General features: G+C 53.9%; 1 protein-coding gene across 7 annotated transcripts in view; it reads left to right on the top strand.

Moving 5' to 3' along the window:
* Window positions 1–27,653, top strand: part of SSBP3 (single stranded DNA binding protein 3) — a 162,308-nt gene that overhangs the window by 96,327 nt on the left and 38,328 nt on the right. For all 7 annotated transcript variants that reach the window (XM_082685248.1, XM_082685247.1, XM_082685246.1 and 4 more), the window contains one exon: window positions 17,985–18,074. In XM_082685248.1, the coding sequence (XP_082541374.1) occupies window positions 17,985–18,074 (90 nt within the window). The remainder of the gene's footprint in view (window positions 1–17,984; window positions 18,075–27,653) is intronic.

Below are 27,653 nucleotides of genomic sequence, written 5' to 3'. Positions count from 1 at the left end.
TGCCCGGAGGGCTTCCTGTATTCGACATTTTCTGTGGGTCCCACAAAAGAAAAAGGAATAGAAGTTGGTGATTGAAAGAGGGGGTGTCTATGAGGAGGGCATTGCCGGGTAAAGGAAACATCTGCAAACACTTGGAAGCTCAAAAAGACGTATTTGTTCAGGGAGGAGGGTTTGTGTGGCCAGAGCTGGAACTGAGAAGGGCCCAGCCAGGCTAGTGTGCATCCCATAGCAGACAGTCTACTGAGATGATGAACTGGTGTCGTTAGTGGTCTGATTAGGTCAGTTTGAGGAAAAGAGTAGGGGGCGCCTGGGTGGCTCAGTGGGTTAAAGCCTCTGTCTTCAGCTCAGGTCATGATCCCAGGGTAGGAACGAGGGGAGGACTGGAGCAGCCACACCGGTGAGGAAGCTGGTGGGTGCTCCAGGCCTGAGGATCGAGTCCAGATGGAGATTGGGGTGCACGGGCACTGGGGCTGTTGTACGGGGGCGGAGGAGCCGGCCTGGCCCACTGAGAGCTGGTATGATTGGAGGGTTGCCTATACCCCCTCGACCCTCAGCATTTTCCTAGTAACTTGCTGCTCTTGTGTCTGAGAGGGTGGGCTTAGTGGTGATTGTAAGCAGCTTAGATTTGCTGAGGGTATTAAAAAAAAAAAAAAGCCACCTCTTTCCAAATTATCTAGAGAATGAAAGCATAGTGGCATAAGAGGCACCCTGGCCAGGTTCTGGGCATGTCTGTCTCCTACTGGGGGCCTTTGTTTCCCCTTTGGTGAGATGGCAGGGGGCGGGGGAGACACGGGCCCAGTGCCCGAGGTGCACTAGCCCACCCCCATGACTGCCGCCTTTGTTTCCAGGGGGTTGAGGCTCACACAGGGCAGGGTGGCTTCATTCTTGGCAAGTGGAGTGGAAAATGCCAGTGTCTTAAAGCAAGTCCCAGAGGGGGTGGGGATGGGTGTGTATGTGTACTTGGCTGGGCGTGCCCCCAAACATCTCCCTTGGACAGGGCATCTGTGTGAGTCTGGCTTGGAACCTGCACGGAGTCCCTTCCCTTCTAAAATATTATCCTACCTATTAAATATTAATACTAACCAACCTCTCTCAGCAGAACTGAACCCCTCGCGTACTCTGGCTGGTTGTTGCCTGTGTATGTGTGTCTCCACGCCTGTCCTTGACCCAATGTGGCGCCTTGAGCAGAGCAGAGAGAGAGAGAGAGAGAGAGAGAGAGAGTGTGTGTGTGTGTGTGTGTGTGTGTGTGTGTGTGTGTGTTTTGTTTTTGCTATTTTGGAACCATGGCAGAATTTCTCGCCACTGCTAAGTTATTTTCTTGGGATGTATTTAGATGGAGAAGATGACCGAGAAGTGGGTGACGTGTGTTTGCACAGGGATGTTTGCACACGTTGACTGTGGTGTTCTCAGAGCTGATGTCCAGGAGCTGGCTACTTCCTCACACACTTGTCAGGAAAGGATTTCGGGGTACCTCCTCTCCGAGAGTGGGGGCGAGGGTGGGTGGCAGGACAGGTCTTCTCTTCCAGAGATGCAGCCCTCTGGACCCCAGCCCGTACTCCTCTTCCCATTGCTTCTCAGGGATGGGGAGCTGCTGTGAGCCCTGCACTCTGCCCCGAGGGTTGGCTGTCTCATGGTGTGGTGTGGGCGTTAGCACACCCTCATAAGATAAATAAAATTACTTTTTATTTATGTATTTGCATGTATTGAAAGTTCTGGGGACAGCACCGGCTTCCCAGGGTGAGTAGGCACAACTGGCCCTGAACCCCCCCAGCTCTAAATACTTCCTGCCTGCCTGCCCCTTTTGCAGTGTGCCGGGGGCCTCCCCTCCCCCCATTTCTGAGTCTTTGACATCCACATGCAGCATGGCACGGAAGGGCAGAGAGGGGTCCAACTTGGGCCAGGGGCTGTGGTCCAGCGGACTCCTCTTGGGTGTCCCCAGACCTAATGAGCTTACCGTGGGCAGGGCAGTGCTCTTCTGTTATTAAATGCAGAGCTGTGGTCTGCATGAGGCAGGCAGCTTTAATGAGATTAGAAAGCTTAACCGAGAGGCCAATTATATCTGGGCCCGTACCTGTTTGGGCGGCTGTCTAAGCCCCGACCTGCATCCAGAGGCTTCCTGCAGGCCTCCTGGGAGCCTGGAGGGTGAGGGGCAGAAGAGACCTGCCTATGTGACTAGTCATCACTGGACCCAGGGTCTGTTTTCCCTGGTGAGGGCAGAGGCAGAACCCAGGAGGAACCTGCTAGAATATCCAATCCAGGGGTTCCCAAAAACCTTGATCCCTGCAGCCTGGGAGGGTGGGCAGCTGGGTAGTTGCAGAGCTCCCTGGTGCTTCTGAGGTATGGCCCGGCTTAGGGACCAGAAGTCGAATCCACACCCTTCATTTTATAAGTGAGGGGAAGGGCTAGTGGGGGGATGGGCAGCCAGCCAGGGATTTGTCACCACAGCCTCCTCCTTTCTTCCCACCCCTCTGATGGTCTGGGGGCCGGGGGTGCTGTTGCCCTTCTGGTCACACCACGCTTTGTGTTTGTTTCTTGATTTGTGTTCCACATTCCTGCACGAGGCAGTGGCAACTTCCCATTTTACAGATGGTCAAGTTAAGGCTGAAGAGACCCACCCAAAACTGGGCTCCATTGCAGGTTTAAGTTTAAGACTGAGGTCTTCTCTCTGGTTCCTACGGGTGTGGTAGGGGTGGGTGGCATGGGTTTGTGATGACTGGACCCAGCCAGGAAGAGCTGTGACCTGGTGAAGAGGCTTGCCCCTCGTGATCTTCGCCAGCCAGACAGGTCAGATGTGAAGCAAAGGAGTGGAGTTCGACCTCCCAAGTTGTTGGGGGGATTGGCTGTCCCCAGCGCCTGCCTCTTGTGGCAGCTTGTTTCTGTTGCTGGGACACATGGCAGGCAAGGGATGGGAACGCTCCAGGGGGGTGGGGCAGGGCTCCACAGGTGTGTGCTGCCCAGCCTGTCCCCTCAGGGTGAGGCCCTCCTAGGTGGAGCAGAGGCAGAGAAGAGATTGGAGAAGCCGTGTCTGTTCAGCAGTTCTCTATGGAGTACCCGAAGGACGTAGGCCAGGCAGAATTGTAGGGGAGGCCATGGAAACTTTCACAGACTCTGTTGAACAAGGGTCATTAGCCCAGTTTTCTAGAGGAGACCACCAAGGTATAGACATCTTGGGATACCGAGTCCTGGATCTGATTCCTTCCCTTGACTTAGGTCTTTGAGCTGGAGGCTGCATCTACAACAGAGGGACTGTGGGGGACCCCTCCTGTTCAGAAGTTCTAGATTCAGAGTTTCTGAAGGCCGGCAGATTACCTAAATCTAATCAAAAACTTACGTCTTCAGTGGAGAAGACCCAGGCTGTGGTCTCAAATGGAATTAGACAAAACAGGAGAAAAACAAGACTGTGTTAGACGCATTTGGGGCGGGGGGTGGTGGTGGTGGCCCTTGATCATCCACTAAGGGTAGTCCTGCCACAAGTTTCAAAGTTGGACAGAACCAGGATTCAAATTCAAGCCTTTTCCAGGGTTTCCATGTTTGTCTCTTGCAATGATTGCTTGAGGAGAAAAACAGAAACACAGAGAGATACGGCCCCTCTTTGTCCCTTTTGACTTTGGGTTTATGAAAGTCTGTTCTGTTCTTTAAAGTTATGTCTTTATAAAGGAGAAAAACAAGGAAGAAATTTCCCAGAAGGGCCAGGCCTAGCTTTGTCCAAAAAGCCCTTTCATAGTACCCAGTCATTCGATGGTTATTGATTATTAGGCATAGTAAATATTTGGATTCTGTTCTTTGGAACCAACAGTCCTGCAGGGAGATAGCTTTTGTCCTTACAATAAAGCCACATAGAAAGTCGTGGAAGAGTCATAGGTAGAGTTTCACATGGGATTGGAAGATGAAAAAAATCATCCTGCCCAGTACCCAGGGCTGTCCGAGGGCCAGGTGGAGGGTTGAAATGGTGATGGGGATGTGTGGGCACTCTGGGTGGAGGGGATAGTCTGTGCATAGGCTGGAGACCAGAGAGTGCTCCTCAGGGCTGAAGCTCAGGGCACAAGAGGAGGGAGGTTGGAGTTGGGGGGGAAGGGAATGGCTGACATGAGACCACAGCCCCTCTCTCTGTTACCTCCTATTTGTTGTAAGTCTCATGCCAGCCCCAGTAAAGGTATCGTCTTGTATTGGAGGAGCGTCTGGAGTCAGGGTGAATTGCCTGCCTATCTGAATTAGCCGGGGAGCTGGAGGAGCCGGAGCCCTTCTTCCACAGCTCTCTGCACTCTACCGCTTGGCAGCCCTCGGTCAGGAGTTCATTGGTATTGAATGTTCCATTGGATGCCCCTTGAGACACTTGCAGGTAGAAACTGGTATCTTCTGATACTGACTTCTAACTCTGGCTGAACCTGCTCAGGGACTAGTGTTTGCTCTGGGCTGGGAGGCAGGGACATTTGAGGTTGGCATTGATGGATGACCAGGAGTTCTATAGGTAGATCCATGGAAGGTGATAGGGAGCCTGTCTGGGACAGAAAGTGGAAGTAGCCCAGTGTCCCCCGGGGAGTGGAGGACCTGAGACCTGGTTGGGGAGAGGCTGGAGCCATTCCCAGGGCCTTGTAAGCACAGGGAGGGGGCCGAACAGGGTGCAACTGGAGGACCCTGTGGGCTCAGAGAGCCTGGTCTCTGCCCTCCTTCTCTCTGCCCTTCTCAAGTTCTCATTTCATGTCCAGCAAGGGACTGAATCAGGGAGGAGGAGGAGGATACATTCTTCCCGAGTGAGCTCAGGGCTTGCGCTGTGGCTCATCTCCGATCGCAGGAACCTTGTGTTTTAGAAACTTGTGGTTTGGGGGTTCCAGCTGTGAAGGGCCATCCTCACATTGGTAGAGGATTCCTGCCTGCGGGGTGCATTTTATGGGACATGGAGGAAAGCATCTCAGGATGGGACCTCTGCCTCGCTGTCCTGCTCAGCTTCCAGCCAGGCCCAGGAGGGCCCCCTCCCACTTTGGATGTCCCCAAGCCCCAAAGGTGGTAGGCAGGTTCTCTCCACCCCATTAAGAAGCCTATGGAAGGGGCACCTGGATGGCTCAGTGGGTTGAGCCTCTGCCTTCGGCTCAGGTAATGATCTCAGGGTTCTGGGATCAGGCCCTGCATCGGGCTCTCTGCTCAGCAGGGAGGCTGCTTCCTCCTCTCTCTCTGCCTGCCTCTCTGCCTACTTGTGATCTCTATCTGTCAAATAAATAAATAAAATCTTTTTTTAAAAAGGGGGGGGGCTGCATAATATTAAAAAAAAAAAAAGAAGCCTATGGAAAAAGAGGCCCCTTGGTCAGGGGAGCAGACATCTCTCTTCAGGGAGGGGGTGAACCAGGGCATCCAGCCTCTCTAAGAATAACCAACAGGCTTCGGTTTGGAGGCAGAAGGGAGGCTTGGCCAAGAAGGCTGAGCTAGGCAGCCAGATCTCAGCCAGACGCATTAAGACCACTGGAATCTGTTCACTACACCCGGCCCACTGGGCCCGGTCTCGATTTCCTTCCAAAGTGGGAATGGCTCTCTGAGCTCTCTGAGGCTACCCTGCTCCCTGTCGTTGCCTGACAACCACTGCTGCTTTGCCCAGATGTCAGCTTTAGTTAATTCATAGCTGTCTTGGGAGGAGGGGTATGCAGACGATCCCACCCTACTGTGCTGGCCAGGGACTCTAGGACAAGTGGCCTGCCCAAGTCATTTGCCAGCAAGGCCCAAGCAGCACCGGCAGGCAGGTTTTCTGATGCCCAAAGCTTGGGTTTTGCAGGCAGAGGGAGCGGTGTGTCTCAAGACAGGCCTGGGTATGGTAGTGGTGGCGGTGGTGGGTGTGTGTGTATGTGTGTGTCATTTAGAGGGGATGGAGTAGTTGTATGGATCTAGCCAAACGGTAAATTAGTAGGTGACTGAGTTAGCTAGCCTTAGAATTGGACTTTGTAGACATGGTAGATATTCTTGAAAAGCAGGATTTCTGCAAGGATTTTATTCACCCCCCAAAAATATTTACAGAGCCAGCACCTTGTCTGTGCTGTGTACGCCCCTCTTGCCCCTGTCCCTGGGAAGAGAGCTGACGACTTGAATAAGGAATTACCAGTCAGATGTGACACGTGCTGTGATGAAGACCACATAAAGGACAGAGGCAGCACCCTGGGAGGGAGTGTGCAGGAGCAGTCCAGAGAGAGGCATGGACCTGTGCGGAGAGCGGTTGGGTGTGTGCATCAGGGAAATGCGGGTGAAGGGAAGGCCTTTGTGCGTCAGGGTCCTCAAGCTGTGTATGTGACAGTGGTGGTTCTTTCTCCATGGGATTTCGAGCATTTCACTTGTTGGACCCTGATGCACGTCTCCATGAAGACCTTCGTTTTGCTTTCAGTTCTGTATGGGGGAGGGGGTGGACTGCCGCTGTGGGAAATCCTGGGTCTGTTTCAGAAGCCACATTTGGGTCTGAATTCTCAGTAGATACACTCCTCTGTCCCCTAGAAGCCTTTGACAAGTTAGGTCCTCCCAGACTGGGCTCCTGGCCCCACCCCATGAGCGGGTTTCTCACTAGGACACTGAAAGATAGGTGTTCTGGGGTGCTCTGGACCCGTTATGGGGCGTTGCTGGCAACACTGACAGACACCTAACAAGTATTTGTAAGCTCTGTGGGAGAGCTCTGCAGGGTCCCCCTGCCTTCCCTTCCAACGCTTCACGGGTTGTCAGTGGGCCCCTGAGCTCCGCGGACTGGGCTGTACCGAGGACTGAAGCTGGCCAGCTCTTGCTGGACGCCTGACCTGGCTCGGCAGCCCCTCTGCGTCACTTTGGAGCAAACTAAATAATCGCCCTCGGAGGGCTTTAGAAGGCTTGTCTGGGTGGGCTCTATTCTCCCGTGCCGCAAGGCAGGGTGGGCAGGTGATACGTCTTTGAGTGGCTGATACCTGTGACTAAAGAATTGGAGTCAACCAGACCAGTGTTTGGTTCCTGAGGGACACCAGGAACCAGAGCATTTACCTTTCCTGCTTTAGAGACAGAGACCTGTATTCCCCCGCCTCCCCCAAATCTGTGACCCTGTAATCCTCTTGGTTTTTTTGGAAAATAATGACCATTCTGGTTCCCCTTGTGTCAGCACCACTCCCTGTGCTTGCTCACAGCCCTAGGCATTGGGAGCAGAGCAGGAGGAGAGCAGCTGCTCTCTGCACTGACCCCGTGCAGCAGACCTTCCCTGTGCACTCCCGGGGTCCCGGCCAGGTCCTGGCAGAGGTGGGGTGGGGGGCTTCCTGGACCTGCTGTGTTTGGGCGGGGGCTTGGAGGCCAGGTGGGGCAGCAGGGGAAACCATGGGAGCTCCCGCTGCCAGTATGAGGAGCATTCATGGCAGAAAGTGGGCACTGGAAGGTGTGACCTGTGTTGGCAGCATGGCCAAGCCACCAGCATCCCCGCCCCGGGGCCAGTGCTGCTGGCGGTGGGAGGAACTGAGTCCTGCAGCCCCTCCTGCCCCAGCAGGAACCTCAGGGCTCCCCAACCTTAACTCTGTTCCTTTATAAATGAGGCACTGGGGGCTCTGAGAAGAAGGGGGCTTCTCTGCTCTTGGTCACCCAGCTAGTTTGGGTTGGGCTTATTGCTGAGGTGTCAGCTAAAGGGGGTGTGAGAGAGGGGAGGGCATGTGGACTTTGAAGTCACGTGGACCTGGGTTTGATGCCCAGGACTGCAGTTCCTTGGCCTGCTGTGTGACAGCTTGTTTTCTTCGCCAGCACGAGGTTAGTAATGCCACCTATCTCCTAGGACCTTTGCGAGGGTCAGAGAGAAGTTGAAGGGCCAGGTGTCAGGAGACACCTGTTACTGTCAGCTGTTGGTGTCCCCGCACTCCTGTGGGCAGTGCAGGAACGAAGGGACTGTGGCCGGAGCCTGTTACCTCCACAGGAGTCGAGTCCTGGCTGGGGGCCTCTCCCTGGCCTCCCCACTGCCCTGGCGGGCTGCCACACCATCCCAGCCATTGTAGCCCAGTACGCACTGGGTGGGGGCCAGTGGAGGCTTCTCTCCCCCTCTTACTCAGTTGCTGGTGATCATGCCTGGCAGGTGCCTGGAACCCAGCTGCCAGGGGCCTCTGGACAAGGTTCTCTGCCTTCTACATCTTTGGCAACACCGGTGCCTGAGCAGGAGGCAGTCTGGCACCCGGATTTCAGGCAGTAGAGCCAGCTCTGCTGTCCACCCATCTGACAGCTGGGCATGGAGGGCTGCCCGAGTGGACAGTGGCACATTCTCTCAGTGCCCAGCTTCTCATGGTGTCATTTGGTCCAATTTCCTTTGCGTTGTGACCTACATCATTCTCTATTTGCTAAACCCTCTAAGCAGGCAGCAGTAATAAATCAATTAATGACTCCGATGAATCGTTTAATGGCTGACAAAATAACACTAAAGCCAACAGCTTGCATCTCTCCAGCAGTACCAAAGGATGCTGGTTGACTGGGGTGGGGGACGAAACAGAGACTGTTAGCTAAATTAGCGCAATTAGCGCATGCTTTCAAGGCGTAGGTGGCATCTGCTCAGCTCTGAGCCTGTGCCCCAGCCATGTAGACCGCAGTGGTGGGCTGCTCACTGGCCTCCCACCTGGCCCAGGGTCCGTGTCCCTGGCCTTGATATCGGGAGACCCCAGTGCACTTCACAGACTGCACGTTCGTCCTGTCACAGTAGAGGCTTATCCGAGGGCAAGTGGCTCTGTCCCCGCTGAATTTGTGCCAGCTGAGCAGAGTGTGGGCTCCCGTTTTTGGAAAGATGTTCCGAGGGTCATGCCTTTAATGATTTGTCTTAACCTTAAAAGTTTCTGGAAGCAGGCGATTTTTTTGTTCTCTGCACACCTCAGTCCTGGCAGGATTAAGTTGTCATTGGAACTGAGTGTGTGTGGGTCCACGCCAGGGAATTTTCCGCTTTGCAGAGGCAACTGCCAGTGTTCTTGTTAAGGAGCTGTCACTGGCCTACTATGACATGTTTGCGGTTGTAAGTAGCTCCTTTAAGACTCTGTGTGTGTGTGTGTGTGTTGCTAATGGTGTAAACCCAGGCCATGGAGCTCATCTCTCTTTAAGGAGAAAATCAGTGTTGTACAAATAGTGTGCTGTTGATCCACTCTTACTGTTCATTTGCGGGGGCACCTCTAGCCCTTAATCTCCCTGGTCTTGGGTGTACACGCCTAGAACCTGCGCCCTGTGCTGTGTGGCCTAGCCAGGGGGTGTTTGCACATGGAGGAGGGTGCCCTGGCTGGCATCCACAGTATAACCAGGTATTAATTATGTGGGGTTCCGCCTCTTACACAAACGGTACCCTTTGATCTAATTCCCAGAAGAGGTTGGGTGCTCCATGGGATGGACGGGCAAGGCCTGGTGGGATGGTGGCCGTGGCCTTCTCATTTCCGGGAAGGAAGCCAGTTCTCCTCTTGGAAGTGTACTGATGGGAGTGCCTTTGTTTCATTTTCTAAAACATGAAATCCTATTTCTCTAACATGGGGTAGAGAGAGACCACTGCTCAGAAGTGTGGCTTCTGTTGAGCGGATTATGTCCTCTGACAGCCGCGACCCCCTTTCCTTCCCTGGCCTGGTCTGCGTTTGTGCAATCACGGAGACCCAGCGGGTCTGTTGTCTGCCTTGGTGCTGTGTCACTGGTGTAGGGGCTTCTGCTTGCCGATCACCTGTCTCGGCCTCAGCCCATCGCCTGAGACTCCAATTTAACTTTCCCACGCCCCGCAGAAGATAGAAGGCTCCCCCTCTACGGAGGACTACGAAGGGCTCCTGGAGAACAGAAGGGCTAGGTCTCTTCCTCACTTGACCTCTCTGTGCTGGGTGACTGTCTTGAAACATCATCTTCAGCACTGAGATCTGAGAAGCTGGGACGCGGCCGAGATGGGTTCTGGTTTTAGCACATCTGGGCTTGACTCCAGTTCTGCCCCTCCAAGCCCTGTGACCCTGGTCAAATCCCTTAAAGTCCTCAGCTAGAGTACTGACTGGCTTATTGGGAAGTCTAGGGGAGAAACTGGGCCAGCATAGTCAGCCGCTGCATTGGGTGGTCGACTCCCCTCCCATAGAAGAGCCCCCCCCTGTGGAGGAGGGAAGTGAGTCAGGCCCAGCCTGGGCTCCCCCACTCCCAAGCTGGGCTGGGATGGAGCTGCTGGGATGGAGCTCTGAGGAGATGGAGGCTCTGTGGCATCTGCGCTCTGAAGGAGCGGAGCAGCTGTCAAAGGCCTGGCTCGCGGGGAGGGTTGAGATGACAGCGGTAATCTCTCACCTCTGTATCACCGCCTGCATCTTCGAGTCCTGCCGTCCTTTAAGGCCCTGGCTTGAGTGCCACCTCTTCCATAAAGCCTCCCTGATCCAGCTAATCCCCGCCTCCCTGCGCCCGCCTGGAGCACCTTCCCACACCCCTCAGCTCGCTGTCACCGCGGCTCATTTCATCCTCCAGACCTTGAGGGCAGAGCCACGTACTGTCATCTGCCTCCCTGGCAGGCACGACGCGCCCCCACCGCCCTGGGAGCAAGCGTTTGCTGAGAACGTCCAGCATGTGTAAAGCACTCATAACCTTTTTAAGCTCCCACCTACCTTGTTTCTCCTTCTCTTCCCAGGGTAATTTGCCAGTTAGATCCAGCAGCCTCTTCCGTGGGTTCATGCATTCCTGCACACACACTTGTACGCACACGCGCGTGCACACACACAAACACACCCCTTACCACACCCTTTGCTGAAGGCCGGGTCCCTCAATTATTTGCTGGAAGGAGCAGGGTTAGGTCAGTCTCCTTAGGGGGAAGAGTAGAACAGGTAGAGAGGATCCCAAATGCAGAGAATGCCTTGCATGCTCACCCCATGTCTGTAATGATCTGCTGTTTCTTTTCCTAAGTGTCAAAAAGCATACAGAACTCCCCTCGCAGGGTTGGTTGGAGACTGCTTTGGGGTTTCTGGACCCAAGACTGGGGGAGGGGTGGAGGAACAGAGACACTAAATTTTAGAGCCACTCATGATCATGTGCTTCTCTGTGCCTCAGTTATCTTATGGTAAACAGAAATGACATCTCAGTGGGGATGTTGAAGAGTCCGTCACACCATCCCCTCCCCTGATCTCTGGGGTCAGGACGAAAGGCAGTTGCTGTTCTCCGCATCCCTTCTCCACACCATTGACCCCCTCACCCAGGATACTTGGGAAGAGGCTCCGGTGCCAGGACAGCTCTCCCTGGGGCCTGATGGCCTGACTGTGGCTGGTCAGGTCTTTTTCTGCCTCCACGTGGCCTTTTTTCCGGTTGCTCAGCTAGAGCTCAGTGCGATCTCCCTGTTTCATTGAAATAGCAGGACCTCAGCCACCTCGTTTGTTGCTGAGCAGAGGCCAGGGGCAGGAAGGCTTGCGGTTGCCTAGGTCACACCGTAGGTGGTGCGCAGCCAGAGTGGGAGCCTGGTCCAGGGACCCTCACTCCAGGGGTCCTCTATGCTGATATCTCCATGCAACACCAGGTAGTGGTGGGTAACCCAGGGGAAGTGAGGCTGAGACAGTCCACATGGCTCAGAGCCGGAGAGCAGAGATCGAGCCCTACCAGTTCAGATCTGCAGTGTGCTCTTGCTGTGTCCCAGCCATGAGCCGCCCCAAGTTCACATAGGCTACCACTTCCTGAGGCAGCTTATGCTGATGCTCAGACCTGGAGAAGCTTTTTGTAGCTCAGTGTGTCTCCTCCTGGACCTAGAGCTGTCCCTTGGCACCAAGAGAGCACGTCCACTCCTCCTTCCATGTGACAGCCCCCTGGCTATTTGGAGGCAGGGATCCTGTGTCATTCACTCCCTGTGTCATCTGTACCTATTTTTAATACCAGCTGGTTCTGTCTCTTCACGTAGCAACAGCTCTGTGTTTTCTCCAGGCTGCAGAATTAGAGCCCCTTTTCTCCAGAACTGATTCTCTTCTGTGGTCTGTGCATAAAATCAAGAGGCCTCTTCCGGTCCCCTCTCCCTCTTTTGACCCTGCTTCTCTCTGTCTTGGCCTTTCTGTCTGAGTGATGATATTCTCTCCGCTCCCTCGTCAACATCTTCAGCTCATCTGTCCTGCTTGGGTTAACAAATCCTCTAGGAAACTCGGCCCAGAGGGACGGAGCTTTTTGCACAGATTGCTGAAACCCCTGTCTCGACACCCGCGCAAGCGTCCCTCCTTCTCTGGACACAGGCGTCCCACAGAGACCTTCGTTTCTCACAGAGGCAGCACAGGGATGCCTTCACTCCTCTAAGTGACCTCTCTTCCCATCTGCATGCACCCAGCCTATACGCCACACATCCTGTGGTGTCCCGCGTGCTTGGCCACGTGACCTGTGTTGCGTTTCACTTGCGAAAGGCCGTATCCTTGGTGGTTTTGCGTGTGGGCTCTGTGCTGCTACACGCGGGAGGCCTGAGTATTGGGGTGGGGCGAGGAGGGAGGGGATCGCCAAACAAAGTTGCATTTTGCAGCCTTGTAAACCAGGAGGGGCTGGCCAAGCTGGTGGGAGTCCTGCGGTTCACTGAGCATTTGGTTTTATTCAGTTCGCTGGTGATTTCTGTTTATTTATTTCTATTTTTATTTATGTTTAAGATTTATTTATGAGAGAGAACACATGCATGAGCAGAAGGGGCAGAGGGAGAGGGAGAGAAAATTCCAAGCAGACTCTGTACTGATTGTGGAGCCCAGTGTGGGACTCGATCGCAGAACCCTGCGATTGTGACCTGAGCTGAAACCAAGAGTCAGATGCTTAACCCGAGGTGCCACCCAGGCACCCCGGGGATCACTTTAAAAGATTGAAAATGAGTACAAAGGCCAGGGCGGGTGGGGGGGGGATCCCATGCTAATTTGTGAGTGAGGATAGCTGAGGTTCCCTGGGTGGGGGTTGGAAGAGAACACCTCGCAGGGACCATCCCCCAGACCTACACTCGTGGAAGGAAGTATGAGCACTTGTCCCCTAGCACAAGATGCTCTGAGATGCGAGATGGGAGGTCCTGGGAGCTTGTCTCCTGGTTCCTCTGGACTGACCCTGCTGTTCTTGGAGCCCCAGGGGACTTACTGCTACAGAGTGAGGAAAGGGCCTGGCACTATGTCTGGGACTTGCCACGTGCATTTGTCCTCTATTGGTGTTGGGTGGGTTAGTGGAGGGTGTATTGGGATGCTCGGCACTAGCCAAGGGAAGGGGGGGTCACTGCTGAAAAGCAGATGTGCTAGTGAGGACCGCCTTTCGTTGGAGGGCATGTGGGAGACCAGCCAGCTGGGGCTGCAGTGCAGGGCAGGCTGAGGCTCTGCGGTGAGCCCCGGACCCAGCTGGCTTTGTAACCACCGTGGGATCATAAAGAAGGCCTACTCTTGAGGGAGAGGGTTGTGGGATCATTCCTCCTTGGAACGCTCCCAGGTCATGAACAAAAATACCATACTTTGCAGGGGACCTCGAGGAGCTTCAGGCAGTTGTCTGTAGGCACCTTGAGCTTGGCATGTTGACTCTGACCCCCAAGTCTTAGAGGAGGCAGCTGGCTGCAGTGGGCCCCGCCACCCAGTGCAAGGCCTGTTTATTATTTAGAAAAGAATTTAAAGTTATTTATTTATTTATTTTTAATGCATGAGTTACCAAACTGCATGCCTGATTTGATTCTGTTTTTTTTAGTCCATGTACGTATGTGTATTTAGATAAATGTGGGTGAGGAGGGCCTGGGCCGGTCGAGCTCAGATGTCAAGGCTATTACCTGCAGAGGTGTCTGGGTGGTTTTTAATTTTTTATCTCTTACGTGTTCTTTAGTGAGCAGAAAAGAGTTAAAATTCGGAGTCTTCCAGAAAGAGGACTGTCCTCCTGTTCATGCACTAGCTATTCTTTCCCGTCTAACCCTGCCATTGGATGCATGGGAAAACTGAGGCTCCCAGCAGCAAGGACCTGAGCCCATAGAGAGGTCTCTGGCTTCAGAATCCAGCGCTCTTTACTTCCCTGCCCTAGTGGGAGGTTCCATCCCTCGACCCCCCACAGCCCTGACAGCTGTAGGCCGTGGTGAACGTCAGGGGCTTTTGGTCTGGATTTTGTGTTTTTAGAGAAAACTCACATGAGACGCTTTGCTGAGTGCCTTAATGGAGCTCTAACTCAAAGCTAGAAACCGCAGGGAGAGGCCGATTTCTAGCAATCCTTAAAGGCCTGGCTCTAGATGGCCAGGTTTGAGCAGGTCTTTGAATAATAAAAGTCATAATCATTTATTGAACACCTGCTGTATGCCCTCCCATCTCAGAGATGGGTATAAAACAGCCCCTGCTCTCAGGTATGGGGGTGGGAGGAGGGGGTCTGGAGGACTGGGTTCTGTGAACCACAGGTAGTACTTAACCTTTTCGTTGCCTTGTAAATCTGTTGCTGCTTTTCATTTGCTTCTTTGTACTTTTTTGCCCCTTTGAAAGTTTTCCATTATGAGCACATATTTCTTTCATAATCAAAGAATAGCAGTATCTGTCATAATTCAAGTTCATTATTTTGCTTATGTTTGCTGCTGGATGAGGCTTTGAATGATAAAAGTTGTCTCCTCAGCTTCCTGCTACCTTAATCACTGCTAATACGGCTTTCCTTTCATTGGAGGCTAGCAGAAATCTGTCCTCCCCACAGATGTCAGAGAATTGTACCATCCACGGTTACCCCAGCCCTGCATTCAAAGGACCATGGACCCTGCACCCACCCACCCACAGTTCCTAGAACCATGAACTTACTTCTAATTTTGTAGGAAAAGGAACTCTCAAAGGGAGGGAGACTTGTAAGTCATATTCCTGGGTTCAAATTTTCATTTAAAAGTGTGGGGTATCTTTCTTTCTTTCTTTCTTTCTTTTTTTTTTTTAAATTCTAAGATATCTTTATGTGATATCCTTAAAATATAAAGAGCTCTTCTATATCACTAAGGAAGAAGTCAGATATACTGATAACAAGGAACATGGACATCTTTCCATAAAAGTAGATCTTGAAGTGGCCAGCAGAGACCATTTCAAAAGGTAGTGACCCAAAAAATAGGTCCGAATACAAGAGAGGCACCATTTGGTAACTGTCAGAGTAGCAAACACCATACTTGGTTAAATAATGTTACCTCTGTATAATACTAGATTCGTTAAAAACTCATGTTTTCTTCGGCCGTGTAATGAGAAGGGACGTGCTCTTGACATTATTTAAGAAAACACGGTCGCTAATTTTCTTTTTCCTTTGCTGCGTTCTATAAAAAGGAAGCGTATATGAAATGATAAACGCTAATTTAAAGAATCAAGTTGGTAAGACTTTCCAGATCTTTCTGTGAAAACAGAGCACGGATCTGGGTTGAAGGCTGGAGAGGAGTAGATCCAGACAAGGAGGACAAACGGGAGAAGGCTGTGTTGAGCCCACTCTCCTCACGAAGACGTTTGTGTCTCTGTCAGACGGGGTGCTCGTGTCCACCTAAGAGGCTGGCTGGGGGTTCAGGGAGAGAGAGGGCAGGCGAGTGGCAGGGAGTACCCAGCCTGTTTCTAGCATCAGGCCCAGTGGCTCCTGCCAGGCATGCCACCCGGGGCCTCCCCAGTCAGGAGCTCCATCTTTCCTGTCCTCGTCCCCCAGACAAGTTGGTGCCACATTTGTTGAATAAAACATTTAGTCAGTTTTAGCAAGACAAGGTTTTGCTTTTCCCCGTGTCGCCTACTCCTACCTTCCCAGTAATTACTGTCAGTGCCCCCGCACCTGCTTGACTGCGGGACTTGCACAAAGGTGTGAGTCACTGGAGAAAGACCGTGTCCTGGGAGGGCACCTCAGTTTGAAGAAAGAAGGCATTTCTCCTCCAGATCTGTATTCACGTATATGCATACATGCATTGGGGGTGTGTGTGTGTACACGTATACACGTATATGAACTTTTTTCTTTCGGTAGGAGGGTGACCTCTATGAATGATCTGATGTTTGGAGGGACAGGTGGGTGAGAATGAGCCAGAAAACTTCCACTGAAGAGTTGGAGGAGAAGGTCATGTCCGCGGTGAAACCCCGACCATGACAATGGAACTGTAGAGACATAGGACAGGATTTAAAAGCACAGAAAGAGACCCAAGCCTTTGTCAGGATTTTGCCTCTGGATTTCAAATGAGTGGGGCAAAATCATACTGAGGCCACTGCCTGAGAAGTAAAATCTATATTCTGTACCAAAACAACTTCCTGAAGGATTAAAGAGTTAAATGGAAAACTGGTCTCTGACAAAACTTGAGGAAAACGTGGGTGCCTGTTTACCTCCCTATGATTTTTCTTTAAAACTTTGCTGCCCCTGCTTCCAGGGAATAATTGTTGGCTGTAAATCCTGAGAAGGTGCATTTCCACAGACCCACCAACCAGAGATTATAAAATAGTGCAGCTAATGGATAGCCTGGCATAGTCCCCCAGGTGGCCCTTGCCCAGATAGTAGTGGGGTGAGCAGGGCGGCGGGGGGTGGGCAGACAGAGGCAGTGTGCCCCTCATCCTCCTGAGAGGGGCTCTCACCTGAGAATGTGGAAAGACCTCATCCGTGGTGTTTGGGGATGCTGGTCACACACGGCAGGATGGTTAGCGAGAGAGAGTTGCCTGTCGGTAGGCAGAAGCATTTGAGAGGTTGGGCTGGCTTGGCCGGTCCATCTCCACTCCAGTCTCTTTAGCTGAGTCTGCTAAGACACCCAGTGCCTGCCCATAGGGAGCCCTCCTTGCTTTCAGATTACCGAGCTTTCCTGGTGCACAAATATAGGCCATTCTGTCCCATGATCCTCCACAATCCCAACGAGCAGGCAGGACAATGGCGACCCCCAGTTTGTACAGGAAACCATCTGGAAAGCCACTCGGCTTGCCCACGGCCCTCTGTTGCTGGTACGGGTAATGGCCCTGGAGCCCAGATGCAGGGGTCCCTGGGGTGGGGGGTATCTGTTCATCTTGCCACGGCCAATGGGATTCACACATTACCTCATTTCCTTCAGTCACAGTTGGAAGTTAGGACTTCTGGTTCCTCTTTCCTGGCTGAGGAAAGGGAAGAAGTGAGTTCTGCTGCATTTGTAAGAGAAAAAGCAGCCTCCTCCCGTTTCCTGACCCCAGGGGGTTCACTCTTGTCCCAAAACCCTGGGGGGCTTACTCTTGTCCCAGGGAACAGGTCAGAGCCCTGGGAGGAAATTGGTGATTGAGAATTGGTGAATTCTCAGATTCTCAGTGGGGGGTATGTGTGAGGTTGGTGACATGGAAGTGGAGTAAGGGGGTCCTGCAGGAGGAGTGGGGGGTGTGTGTGCAGGGTGGCAGTGGGGTGGGGGCGTGTGTGTGTGTGACTTGCCCCATCAGCCTCACCCTGCCTGTGTGCGTGCAGGCCCAGGTTCAGACACGCTGACCACATGGCAGGTGGGACACAGATTGCCTGGAAGGAAGCCAGGCTGGGGAGAACCACGTCTGTTCACTCCCGGGAGGCATTTGCTGAGGCAGATGTACTAGGTAAATGCTGGAATAGCAGCATTTAAGAAGAAAAGTGCTTCCACTCCCCATGCTGCACGGCCCATCTCATCTCTTGTGGCCCCCCGAGACTCTGATGGGTCCAAAAGAGCCCTGCCCTCCTCAGGCTCTCCAGGGACGTTTCCCAGCGGGTCTCCCTGTTCATTCATTAAACTGTGGGTAGTGATTGACATGCTCACCATACAGCATGCAGCCTCTTGGAGGGGACGCAAATGTTTATAAAACCTCTTTCCCCCCACTGCCCTGCAGGGACCCCATAAAGCAGCTGAGTGTGTAAGGCAGGGTGTCCATACACTGGCAACAGCTGCCGGGCACTGTGTTCTGCAGTGCGTGTGCAAAGCAGTAGATGATGTTCTCCCATTTTAGAGATGAGAAAACAGAGGCTCAAAGAGTTCATCATTTGCCCAGTGAGAGACACACCTGGGAGGATGATGTTCGAGGAGGGTCTTCGAAGGATGTGGGCAGATGGCAGACTGGGAGAATGGGGGCAGGGAGGGGGAGGGGTTGCAGCTCTACATCTCTCAGGGTGGATCCCACCTCTCACTCTCCCACTTCTTGTCTCCACAGAGTGCAGCAGCCGCCCCGAGCCCTGTGCTTGGCAACATTCCCCCCAACGATGGGATGCCAGGAGGCCCCATCCCGCCAGGTTTCTTTCAGGTACGTGCTGGGCCCCCTCGGTCCCCTGCTCCTTAGGCTCCAGGCCAGGCCCAGGTGGGCAGGAGGGAGGGAGAGAGAAGTAAGTAGCAGCTCAGTTTGCCATGGTCTAAATACAGTTGCTTTGTGCTGGTTCCAACCCCTCCCATCCCTTTCTCTACCCCTTCCAAAACCTGAAGAGGGGAGAAAAGAGATGGGAGTAGCTGCCCTTCCTACACCCCCCCCCCCCCGCCCCTTGCACATGCTGTGTCACTTCTGTTAGAGTGGGTTTTCTTCACACCATTTTCGAAGGCACAGCACAGCACAGCCCATCGTCGGGGAGGCAGTGGGGAGCTGTCTTTTATAACAAAAGGCCTTTTTTTTTTTTTTTCTAAATAGCAAGTAAACTGTTCTTTGTTTCTGTTGTGTTGCTGCTGTCATCGTCATTGTTTACTTTGCCTGTCCAAACTACAAACCTTAGGCGTAATCTAAAAAAAAAACAAAAAACCCACCATCCTGGCAGGTCTCAGAATCCTTTCCCTCTGGTTAACCACTTCATTTTTTCCGAGTGCAATCGCAGTCGGCATTCCGCGAGCATCTGTGCCCGTACTCCGCCCGTCAAAGGCAGGGGCACATCCCACGTGGGGGTGGGAGTCTGGTCTCTTCCCAAAGACCCCTTGTCAGCCTCTGGGGGCTTCATCTCCTTTCAGGGTTGGGGGTGGCTGCCAGGCCTCTCTGTGCCTGCTCCTCCCCCTATCTCCATGGTCCCCTGGCACAAGGGATAAGGGGTTTTTCGATTTTAAGCAGGCTGAGACCAGGGGTGCCATCTCAGAAAGGAGTTAGCGTGCAGGGCTAGAGGAGCTTCTCTGAGTGTAACATTTCATTCATTCAGACCTGTCTGTGGCAGGGTTTGAGAACCTGCCTGTGTTCCCCACCCCTTTGAAAGGCTAACACTTCCAGATAAGACTATGGAAAGAGCTGTCATATAGAAAAGAGTGCCGAGATTTCTCTGTGAAGCCCAAGAATTCAAAATTGGGAGCACTGAGACAAAGTCCAAGGAGAATTTTGCTTGGTTTGAGCCAGAATTCCACACGTCTTGCTTCCAGCGGTGAGACGCAGGCTGCGGGAGGCGGGGCTCCCTGTTACTAAGACATCTAAGCTAAAGGGGGAGAAATCCCTCTTAGGGATGTTCAGGGGATTTTCTCCCCCTGGGTGGAAGATGGCCTAGGTGACACTTCTCCCTTGTAAGATTTCACATTTGAGTTGATCTTGACTCTCAGGAGAGAAGGGTTTGGACATGCTGCTGACTAAGGAGTGAATCCGTAAAATTTAGGTGTTCCCCAAAACCAGAAAGAGCAGGTTGTCCACCATCATGATGGTGGTGAGGGGAGTCATAGGGATGGCGGTTGAGGGCTTCGGGTGGCCACACATACATCTGTATACATTCCCAGCATGTCGCCCGAACTGGAGCCTTATCCTGGGGTGGAAAGGGATACAGCCTCAGAAATGGGGTGCATAGGCTCTAGGTTAGACCAGACCAGGCATTGCTTGGGGCTTGCCTTGACGTAAGCAGGAAGAGGGGCTAGACTTGGAAGAGAATGGAACATTCATAACGGACCCAAGAAAGAAAGGAGGCAGACAGGCTTCTGTCCTTTCCCCAGAGGGTAAGCCCAGGGGTCTGCTGTCTGAGATGGGCCTCCATGCCGAGGGACAGCCATCTTCCTGGCCACTGCAGGTGGGTGTCCTGTACCTGGTTGGTCTTTCCCCCAGGTGTTACCTGCTTCGGCCTTCTTTCCCAGGCTCACACATCCTCCCACATGAGGCCACGGGTACACCCTGGACACAGTGCCGTTGTGGCTTTCCTGCCTGGTGGACAGAACCCCGGGTACCGGTCTCCACCTGCGTGCCTGTTGAGGCTGCTTGCTGGCGGCTGAGTGCCCAGTGCAGGATGCTGTGGTGGGAAGAGGTGGATAGTAGCCAGCTGCATTTGTTAAATAGGCTGTTGACTTCTATTTTGGCCTGAGTCTGGGGCTAGGCAAGGTCTGCCTGATAATGTGGGCAGCTCATAACTTCCTGCTTTGGTAGAATTGTCCATGGTTAAGGCCTAATTCCAGACATACTTCTCGGGCCCTCCCCTGTGACATTCAGGGGTGTGTGGTCAGAAAGCCCAGACCGAATCCTGTCCTTATTTGGCCACTTCCAGCCACCATCAAACAGAGGTAACTTTTGGATCCTCTTGAGTGGAGGTCTTTTCTGAACCCCAGTTAGGATGAACCCACCAAGAGTTGGGGCGGGGGTGGAGGGTGGACATGGAGCCAGGGACCTGTGTGCCCCAGACTCTCTACTTCCTGGGTGACTTTGTCTGACTTTGTCCCCACCATACCCTCCTCAGATAAGGACATTGTTTTCTAGTCAGTCAGGTGAATACGAAGGCAGAGGAGGTGCTTCCTGGCTGTGATCCTGACCCCCTCGGGCTGGGTCAGTGCTGAGGGGAAAGGGTATCTCTCTGGAAGGAGGTAGTGACTGCCCATTTCCGGAGTAGGCCAGCTCACGACCAGAATATCAGCTATCGATGCGGCCCCTGCCTCGGCTCTCCCGCCGCTGCTTTGCTATTCGAAGGGAAATAGAGATGCTATCGGGTTTAATCGGCTGCCAACAATTGCACTTCTTCCCCTGCTTGGCCGCAGTCTGCGCGGGCAGCTCTGCGGCTGAGGGGGTCTTTGCACCAGGATAGCCGGCCTGGGTTGGCTGACTCCGCTGCGACCAGATCCTGTCCCCCGGTGGCCGGCCCAGTTTTCACATCAGGACTTCACCCCCAGTTGGTGCCAAATTTTGAAGCCAGTGGGGCCTCCCAGGTGGGTTGGTGGGTAGACAGCAGCTGTCTACCCATCCCCCCAACTCCAGCCCCACAGAAAGGAACACAGGAGACTTACTTCCTTAGACTGCCAGGCTGCGAGGCTACTCCTGGGGTCGGAAGGTATGGCCATCCAAGCCTTAGGTTCCATCCGTTGGCTTTTTCTTACTTAGTGTTGAGGGGTCCTGTGGCACGAGATATGTCTGATAGCAAGTTGAGGGCTGGTGGAGAGATGGTTCAGGGCCTGGCCTGACCATACTTCACAGTATTGGGGAGTATTTTGGGGTTCTTGGGGTTATGGTAGAATTTAGCCAGGACGTTCTACTTCTGTGCGTTCCTTGTAAAAATACACCTTCATCTTGGCATCCCCAGCATCTGGCACGCACAAAGGACCCGGGGAGTGTTTGAACTGAGTTTATTCGTGCTGTTCACGTTACCAGTAGTAGAGCCCCGTCAGCCTCAAAACTCTAGATCCTCATTCTCTCCAGGCTTGGAGGGTCCAGGGGCCACATTCTGGAGTGGGGAAGGATACAGAAGATGAGAGCCTGAGGACACCTGTTCTAGTCCCCTGCTTATCCATACACTTGCTGAGTGACCTTGGGCAAGTTGCTCGCTGTCTCTGGACCCCAGTTTCCTCGCTAGTAGATGTAGCAGGGTGGACCAGATGGTCTCTGAGGGCCTTTCCAACTTGGATTTTCTGCTTGGGATCCAGATGGGTTTTACATAATCAAGCAGTGGCATTTTTTTTTTTTCCCCATGCAGCTTAAGTCAGTTGGGCTGTACATCTGGCAGACTCTGCTTAGTTTTGGCCAGGCCTGCTGGTCTGAGTGGGCCCCCTCCCAGCTCCTTGGCCCTAAGGTAGTTCTAAGGGAGGTGCCCTTCAGTGAGGATTTCTAGGTCTGGAGCTGGGGAATGGCAGGAGGGCAGGGGTCACGAAGAAGGGAGCACTGAGTACAGACTGTTTTTGTTCTTGTTTTGTTTCAAATTCCAGTGATTGTTTTCAGTTATGTCGTGTTTTTAGACGTGCGACTTACTTTCATTTTGATCACCACACTTCTGCAGAGGGGAGGCATGGCTGACTGGGGGAGAGAGACTGGGAGAGGACTGACCTGCTCAGTGAGCAGCTACGGGCCATAATCGGGGTCTCAGGCCAGGCTTGCTGGCTCGGGACCTCAGTGTTCTAACTCAGTGGTCAGATGCATGTCTGGTTGTCTAGAGAGAGAATAGAGAACAAGAGAAAAGGAGGGAAATGATGGAGGGAGAAAGAGAAAACTCTAGCCATCGTCTCTAGAAAGCAGGCAGTGTTTCTGCTCTGATGCCGGCCCTGATTGGTTGGTGGTGGCTGCTGGACCACTGTTGGGAGTGATTCTAGAGCCGTGTGTGGGCTCAGCGGATATTGGTAGGCATTGTCTGCTGTGAACATGCAGATGTAGATGGTAGTATGTGACCTCTGAATTTGCCATCCCTGATCGAGGGCAGACTTCGTACAGATGCAGAATGGATTGTATAGATGCAGAATGGAGGCCCAGAGGCAGATGGGACTGTGGTTTGTGATAGCGATCAGCCCCCTCTGTGAGGGCATGGGGCTTGACTCTTGGCCAGAGCTGATCAGTCCTGGTCTGTCCCCAGGAGCACCAAGCCTAGCAGAGAGGCTTGCTAGGTAACATGCCCTGGAACAAGAAATGAAGGGGCCTGCCTGCCAAGGGGCTTCCTGGAGGCCACATTCTGGGGTGGGGTCCCAGTGAGGGGTAGGATAGGTAGTTGCTCTGTAGGAGACATGGCTGGAGAGTTTGCTGGTAGCTTTTGCTGGACCTTGTGGAGAACTGTGGGCTCCGTCCAGAGGTAATGGAAGCCACTGGAGCACCCTGGTCTGGATAACGCCTGGGCCAGGTCTGTGTTCCTGAACAGTTCACTCTGCACTGGCTCTGTCCGCTCTTCAGAGGCGGGAACCTAGGGGCAGACCACACTGAAGTTGGAGACTGGTGTTGCCGAGATCCAGTCAAAGGATTAAAGAGCAGGTCTTCTCTGGAAGAGACGGTCTTGGGGGAACCCAGGCTCCCATTGCCAGAAGCTCATCATGTTCTGCTGTGAACATCCCTAGATAGTTTCTGTTGTAGTGGGACACAATAGGGGTTGACATGTCCCGTCCCTCGACGTCCCCATTCCAGTGAGTTCTCATTCTGGCCAGCCGAGCCCACCCACCTCTGAGGTCTTCCTCCAGAGAACCCTCCCCACCAGCTAAGGAGGAGTGGAGAGAAGAAGCATAGTCCAGAAACCTAAGAAATTATCCAAAAATGAGAGGGAGAGCTAGATGCATGACCTTGGACCTTGCCTGTTGAGATTATAGGGAGCACACGCCTCATTTTTTGCAGAAGTAGCCGAGGTTTCTGTGGGAGAGGAGCAGCCTCAGGAAGTCTCTGATGACTGACTTGGAGTGTCTGAAGTTCGTCCACATAGAAGATACTCAGACCAGGGGCGCCTGGCTGCCTCAGTCAGAAGAATGTGCAACTCTTGATCTCAGGGTTGTGAATTTAAAACCCACATTGGGTGTTGTAGAGATTACTTAAAGAAAGAAAGAAATCTTTAAAAAAAAAAAAAAGATACTCAAACCTGACTCCTCAGCCCTTCGATCTCAGATCCTTCAGAGAAAAGAAGAGGGAGGCCAGTTTGAGTCTTTGGATGTAAGACCGTTCTACCACCTGCCTACTTAAAGTAGTGAGCTCCCTGGCACTCAGTGGTAACCAAGTAGAGACTCTGCCCAGTAGAGAGCCCTGGGGACTGAGCGCCTTGGGGTGGGATAGTGTGTTTCCAGGGAGGATCAAAGCCCAGTAAATAAGGGTTTGGCGGTGGTGGCCGCTTAGGCAGTTCCCAAGAGCTGGGTCGAGTGCTGTCCATTTCCTGCCTTCCTCTCTGGCGGCAAGCAGGCAGCAGCACAGTGAGTTGGCATTCCTCTTGCCAGAAAGCTGCAGCGGCAGGAAAGACCTCTCTGCTGACTAGAGCCAGGGTGGGACGAGGAGAGGCTTGGGAAGAAGCAAACCACCTTGTTTGTGTGGTTTTCAAAGTCTGCAGCAAAGGGAGGACTTGGTGGTGGGGGATGGGGGGCATGGTTCCGTATCTGATGGATGGTCAGTCTGAGGACAGGACCTAAACCACGTGAGGCCCAGCAGACTTGCCGGTCATCGTGTAGCCCGTTGGCCAGACATGGTCTCTAAGGCCACAGTGACCTAATCACGCAGCCTCAGTGAGCACCTCGGAAAAATGAGGCAGCCCTGTACCCACCCTCAAGGGGCTCACAGTCTGGTGGAGGAGGCAGGGAATGATTACACCAATAGTCCGGTACCACAGGGGGCAGGCGAAGGAGCATCTGGCCTAACCTGGGGTCCATCTGGGAAACTTCCCTGAGGGGATAACCTAGAGGAGTGAGGTCTGAGCAGGAGGCAGTGGATGGCAGGAGGCCTGTAGAGATACTTAAGCTTAAAGACAGGGGAGCCTTGGAAGGTTCCTAAGAAAGGAAGTGATCGGGTTCCAGGAAGACCCAGTAGCCTGGAGGGGCTGGACTTGTGGCAGGCTGCCATTGTGTAAGTATGGATTCCAGGCTGTGGTCCCGGGGGCGGGGAGTGGCCCTGCCCTGGGCAGCAGTGGTGCCTCAGTGCAGTGGCCTGTGCCTCCATGCCCTGAAATCACAGCGTCTTGCTGGATGTGGGAGTGGGGAGAAAGCAGAGCTGGGAGGGTGTGCCCAGGGTTCTGACTTGCACTGGACTGCGGGGTAGAGGCTGTTACATGCCTCCTACCCTGTCAGACCCTTCACTTTCGAAGGGAGGGGGCCTGGCGTGTGGTCCTGTGGCTGCCCCCTTGCCCCTTAAGGCTCCCAGCCCATGCTCTCAGGTCCTAAAGTAGACCTGTCTGACCTCCTGTTGTAGTTGGTAGAACACTCTAGATTAGGAAAGGTATCCCCGTGTGTGATTCCATTTGACTCTGGAGGTAGGCCTGAGAGCTAACAGCATTTCCACTCAGGATGAAGAAACTGAGGCTCCCATTGGCCGGAGTTGCTCAGGGAAGATGGGTGTGGACCAGGTAGTAGGCTCCAGAGCTTCTCGATAAATGCCCTGTCTTGGGTGAGGAGGAGCAAGTCCCCTCCCTTTCTGGGCCCCACGCTCTGGTCCCTGACCCTTGCCCTGGCTCCATCACTGAGGGTAGGATGGGTTCCGATTGATGTGCTGTGCCGGTCTGTGGGGGAGGAGGACAGAGATGCCGTGGGGGGTCGGGTTGGTCGGGAAGTATGCCAGTACCTTCAGGGGGCAGAAACACCCCTCCTCCTCGCCCCTCACCCTGCTGTCTGCCTCCAGACTGACAGAAGGCAGGGTCACCCCTGCTGAGAAGGATTAGACAGGAGGCGGGGCACCCCAACTGCTGGGCGCTGGGCTGCCTCCACCCCAGCCCCACCTGTTCCAAGCCAACGGAGTGCCCCCAGTCCTGCAGCAGCTCCCCCCCCCCCCCCACACACACACACACAGCAAGCCAGCAGTGGCTTTAAGCCCAAAGACTCCTGCCCTTGGTCGTGGATATCCTGGTTTGAGTCTAGCCCTGTTGCCAGACTGCTGGGTGTCCTTGCAGGGCCATCCTCCCCTCTCTGGGCCTTAGGTGCCTTAGAGGACCCTGGCTGCTGGGAAACCCTGTCACCTGAGCTGGCCCCTGGCCCCGCCATGGACCCACACACAGCTCCCCCCCCCACACACAGTCCCCCAACAATTGCCTGGCCTGTGTGGAAAGGCCAGGGCAGGAGAGAAGGTGGGGGGAGGCTTTACTTCTTGCCAACACCACCTCCACAAAGGTCAGGCTGTGCTCCCGCCCCACCCGGCAGCCAGCCTGGTGCCTAGCATCTGCCCAGCGGCAGAAAACCGTGCCGGGGCTCCTAGCAACCGCGGACAAAAGGTTACTCCTGACGTGCCAGGCCAGGCTGCCGGCCCCCTCGCCCTCCCTTTGGAGAGGAAAACAAAGTTGTGGCCTTGACTGGCGCGTGTGCCTGTGTGCACGCGTGCAGGCGTGTTTGTGTCTGTCTGCACACTCGGGCCACCTCTCCGCCCCGCCGACAGACGTGAACTCCGCGTGTCGCACCGTAACTCTCGCTGATGAAATGGAAAGTTGGACATAAATCAGTGTCTGCCGCCCTGTTAGCTACGCACCAGCAGCCAGTGCCTGGGAGGTTTGCTCAGTAACAAAGCACCGGGCCTCTCTGCGGGCCTCGGCTGCCCCCTAACGCGGAGCTGGCCCCGCAGCGGGGAAGCCCAGCACCAGGGAGCCCAGCCACTGGTGGCCTTCGCCTCCCCGCTGAGGACCTCCCCCGCCACAGGTCTCTGCTCCCTTTGCAGTGAAAGGAAAGGGAGTGCTTTCCAGAAGGACCCTGGGACCTGGGAGGCTCGCACTAGTTCTTACTGCTGCTCCTAAAACCCCTGGAGACCCCAGGGTATCCCTTCTCTCCTCCTGAGCTGTGAGCTGATTTGGGTCTGACTTTCAGGGATCCCGTCGTCAAAGATTGGTGTCAACAACCCCTTCACCCCTCGGGTTTTAAAAGCTTGGGCCGATTTATTCTTTTCCCCTTTAGTCCTGTTTTTTTTTACTTTGGATTTCTCTTAGATTAGATTCCCCCCCTGCGTCTGGGAGCTGCTCTGCCGTGTTGTCCTGTCCCCTGTCCCAGCGCCATGACTGGGTTCGTCCCCGCCCTCCCCCTGCCACCCCCGCCATGATCCTCCTGCCTTTCCAGAGGGTGGAGGAGCCCCCTGTGTTTTTGTTTTGTTTCTTCATAGTTGGCGGAGGGGGTAGACCCTTCTGTGTTCCTGCTTCCACCTTCTGTGCAGATCATGCTGAGGGTTTTTTTTTCCCCTTTAAAAAAAAAGGTCACATTCCTCAGCCCTTGTAGCAGAAGAGGTTGGAGGAAGAGAATTCCAGTGGAATCCTATAATAACATGCCTTGGCATTATGTGGCTCAGGCTAGACCCCCCTGAATAAGATCACACCACGCTGAAGGAAACTGCCCTTTGGGGAGTCTGGGCTGGGCCAAGGGGCCGGGCCAGGGTCAGAGGGCTTTCTCACATCTCGCCAGGTGCTAATTGTGAGGTGCTGTTCTGAGAGCCGGGATGGAGCAGCCCATCCACAGGGCTGGTTTTGGGCTCCTGTCCTGCTTTTGCCTAAGTGAACTCCTCAGCCCGCTCAGCCTGCCTTTCCCCGGAACCTCTCCCTCCCCCAGATAAGGTCTTGGAATAAATGAAGGCCTTGGGCCAGACCCACTGGTTGCCCAGCAAGCCCCTGTCTCTTGCTAATACCCAAATGGGGGTGGTTACACTTGGTAAGAGTATGGCTGGGGGACCACAGCTTTTATGCAGTGTTCTCTCCAGGCTGGGTGCTGGGCTTCCTGACTGGGGTCCACCACATCAGCTCTGCACTGAGTGCAGGGATGGGGCATCAGTGGGCAGCAGCCCTGGGAGAGGCCTCCTATGGACACCTTGGAAGAGGGCAGCGCAAGGTGTGGTGGTGAGCTTAGGAGGAGGATCCCTGACCTCCCCCCTCCCCCCAGTGCCACTTCCTGACCATGTGTTCTGGGGAGGTTACCTGACCTCACTGGGCACTGGTGTCCTCAGCTATGCTGAGAGCACTCATTCATTAAATCACAGTGCCTCCTTGGCGGGGCTCTGGTAAGGACGGACTCTGCATAGAAACATGGAGCCGTGCTCAGTGCTGGTTTACTACTGCCG

This window comes from Mustela nivalis, assembly GCF_964662115.1.
Source record: "Mustela nivalis genome assembly, chromosome: 10".
In the NCBI taxonomy this organism is placed as follows: domain Eukaryota; kingdom Metazoa; phylum Chordata; class Mammalia; order Carnivora; family Mustelidae; genus Mustela; species Mustela nivalis.
The sequence above is the reverse complement of the archived record's forward strand: the minus strand, read 5'-3'. Positions and strand labels throughout refer to the sequence as shown.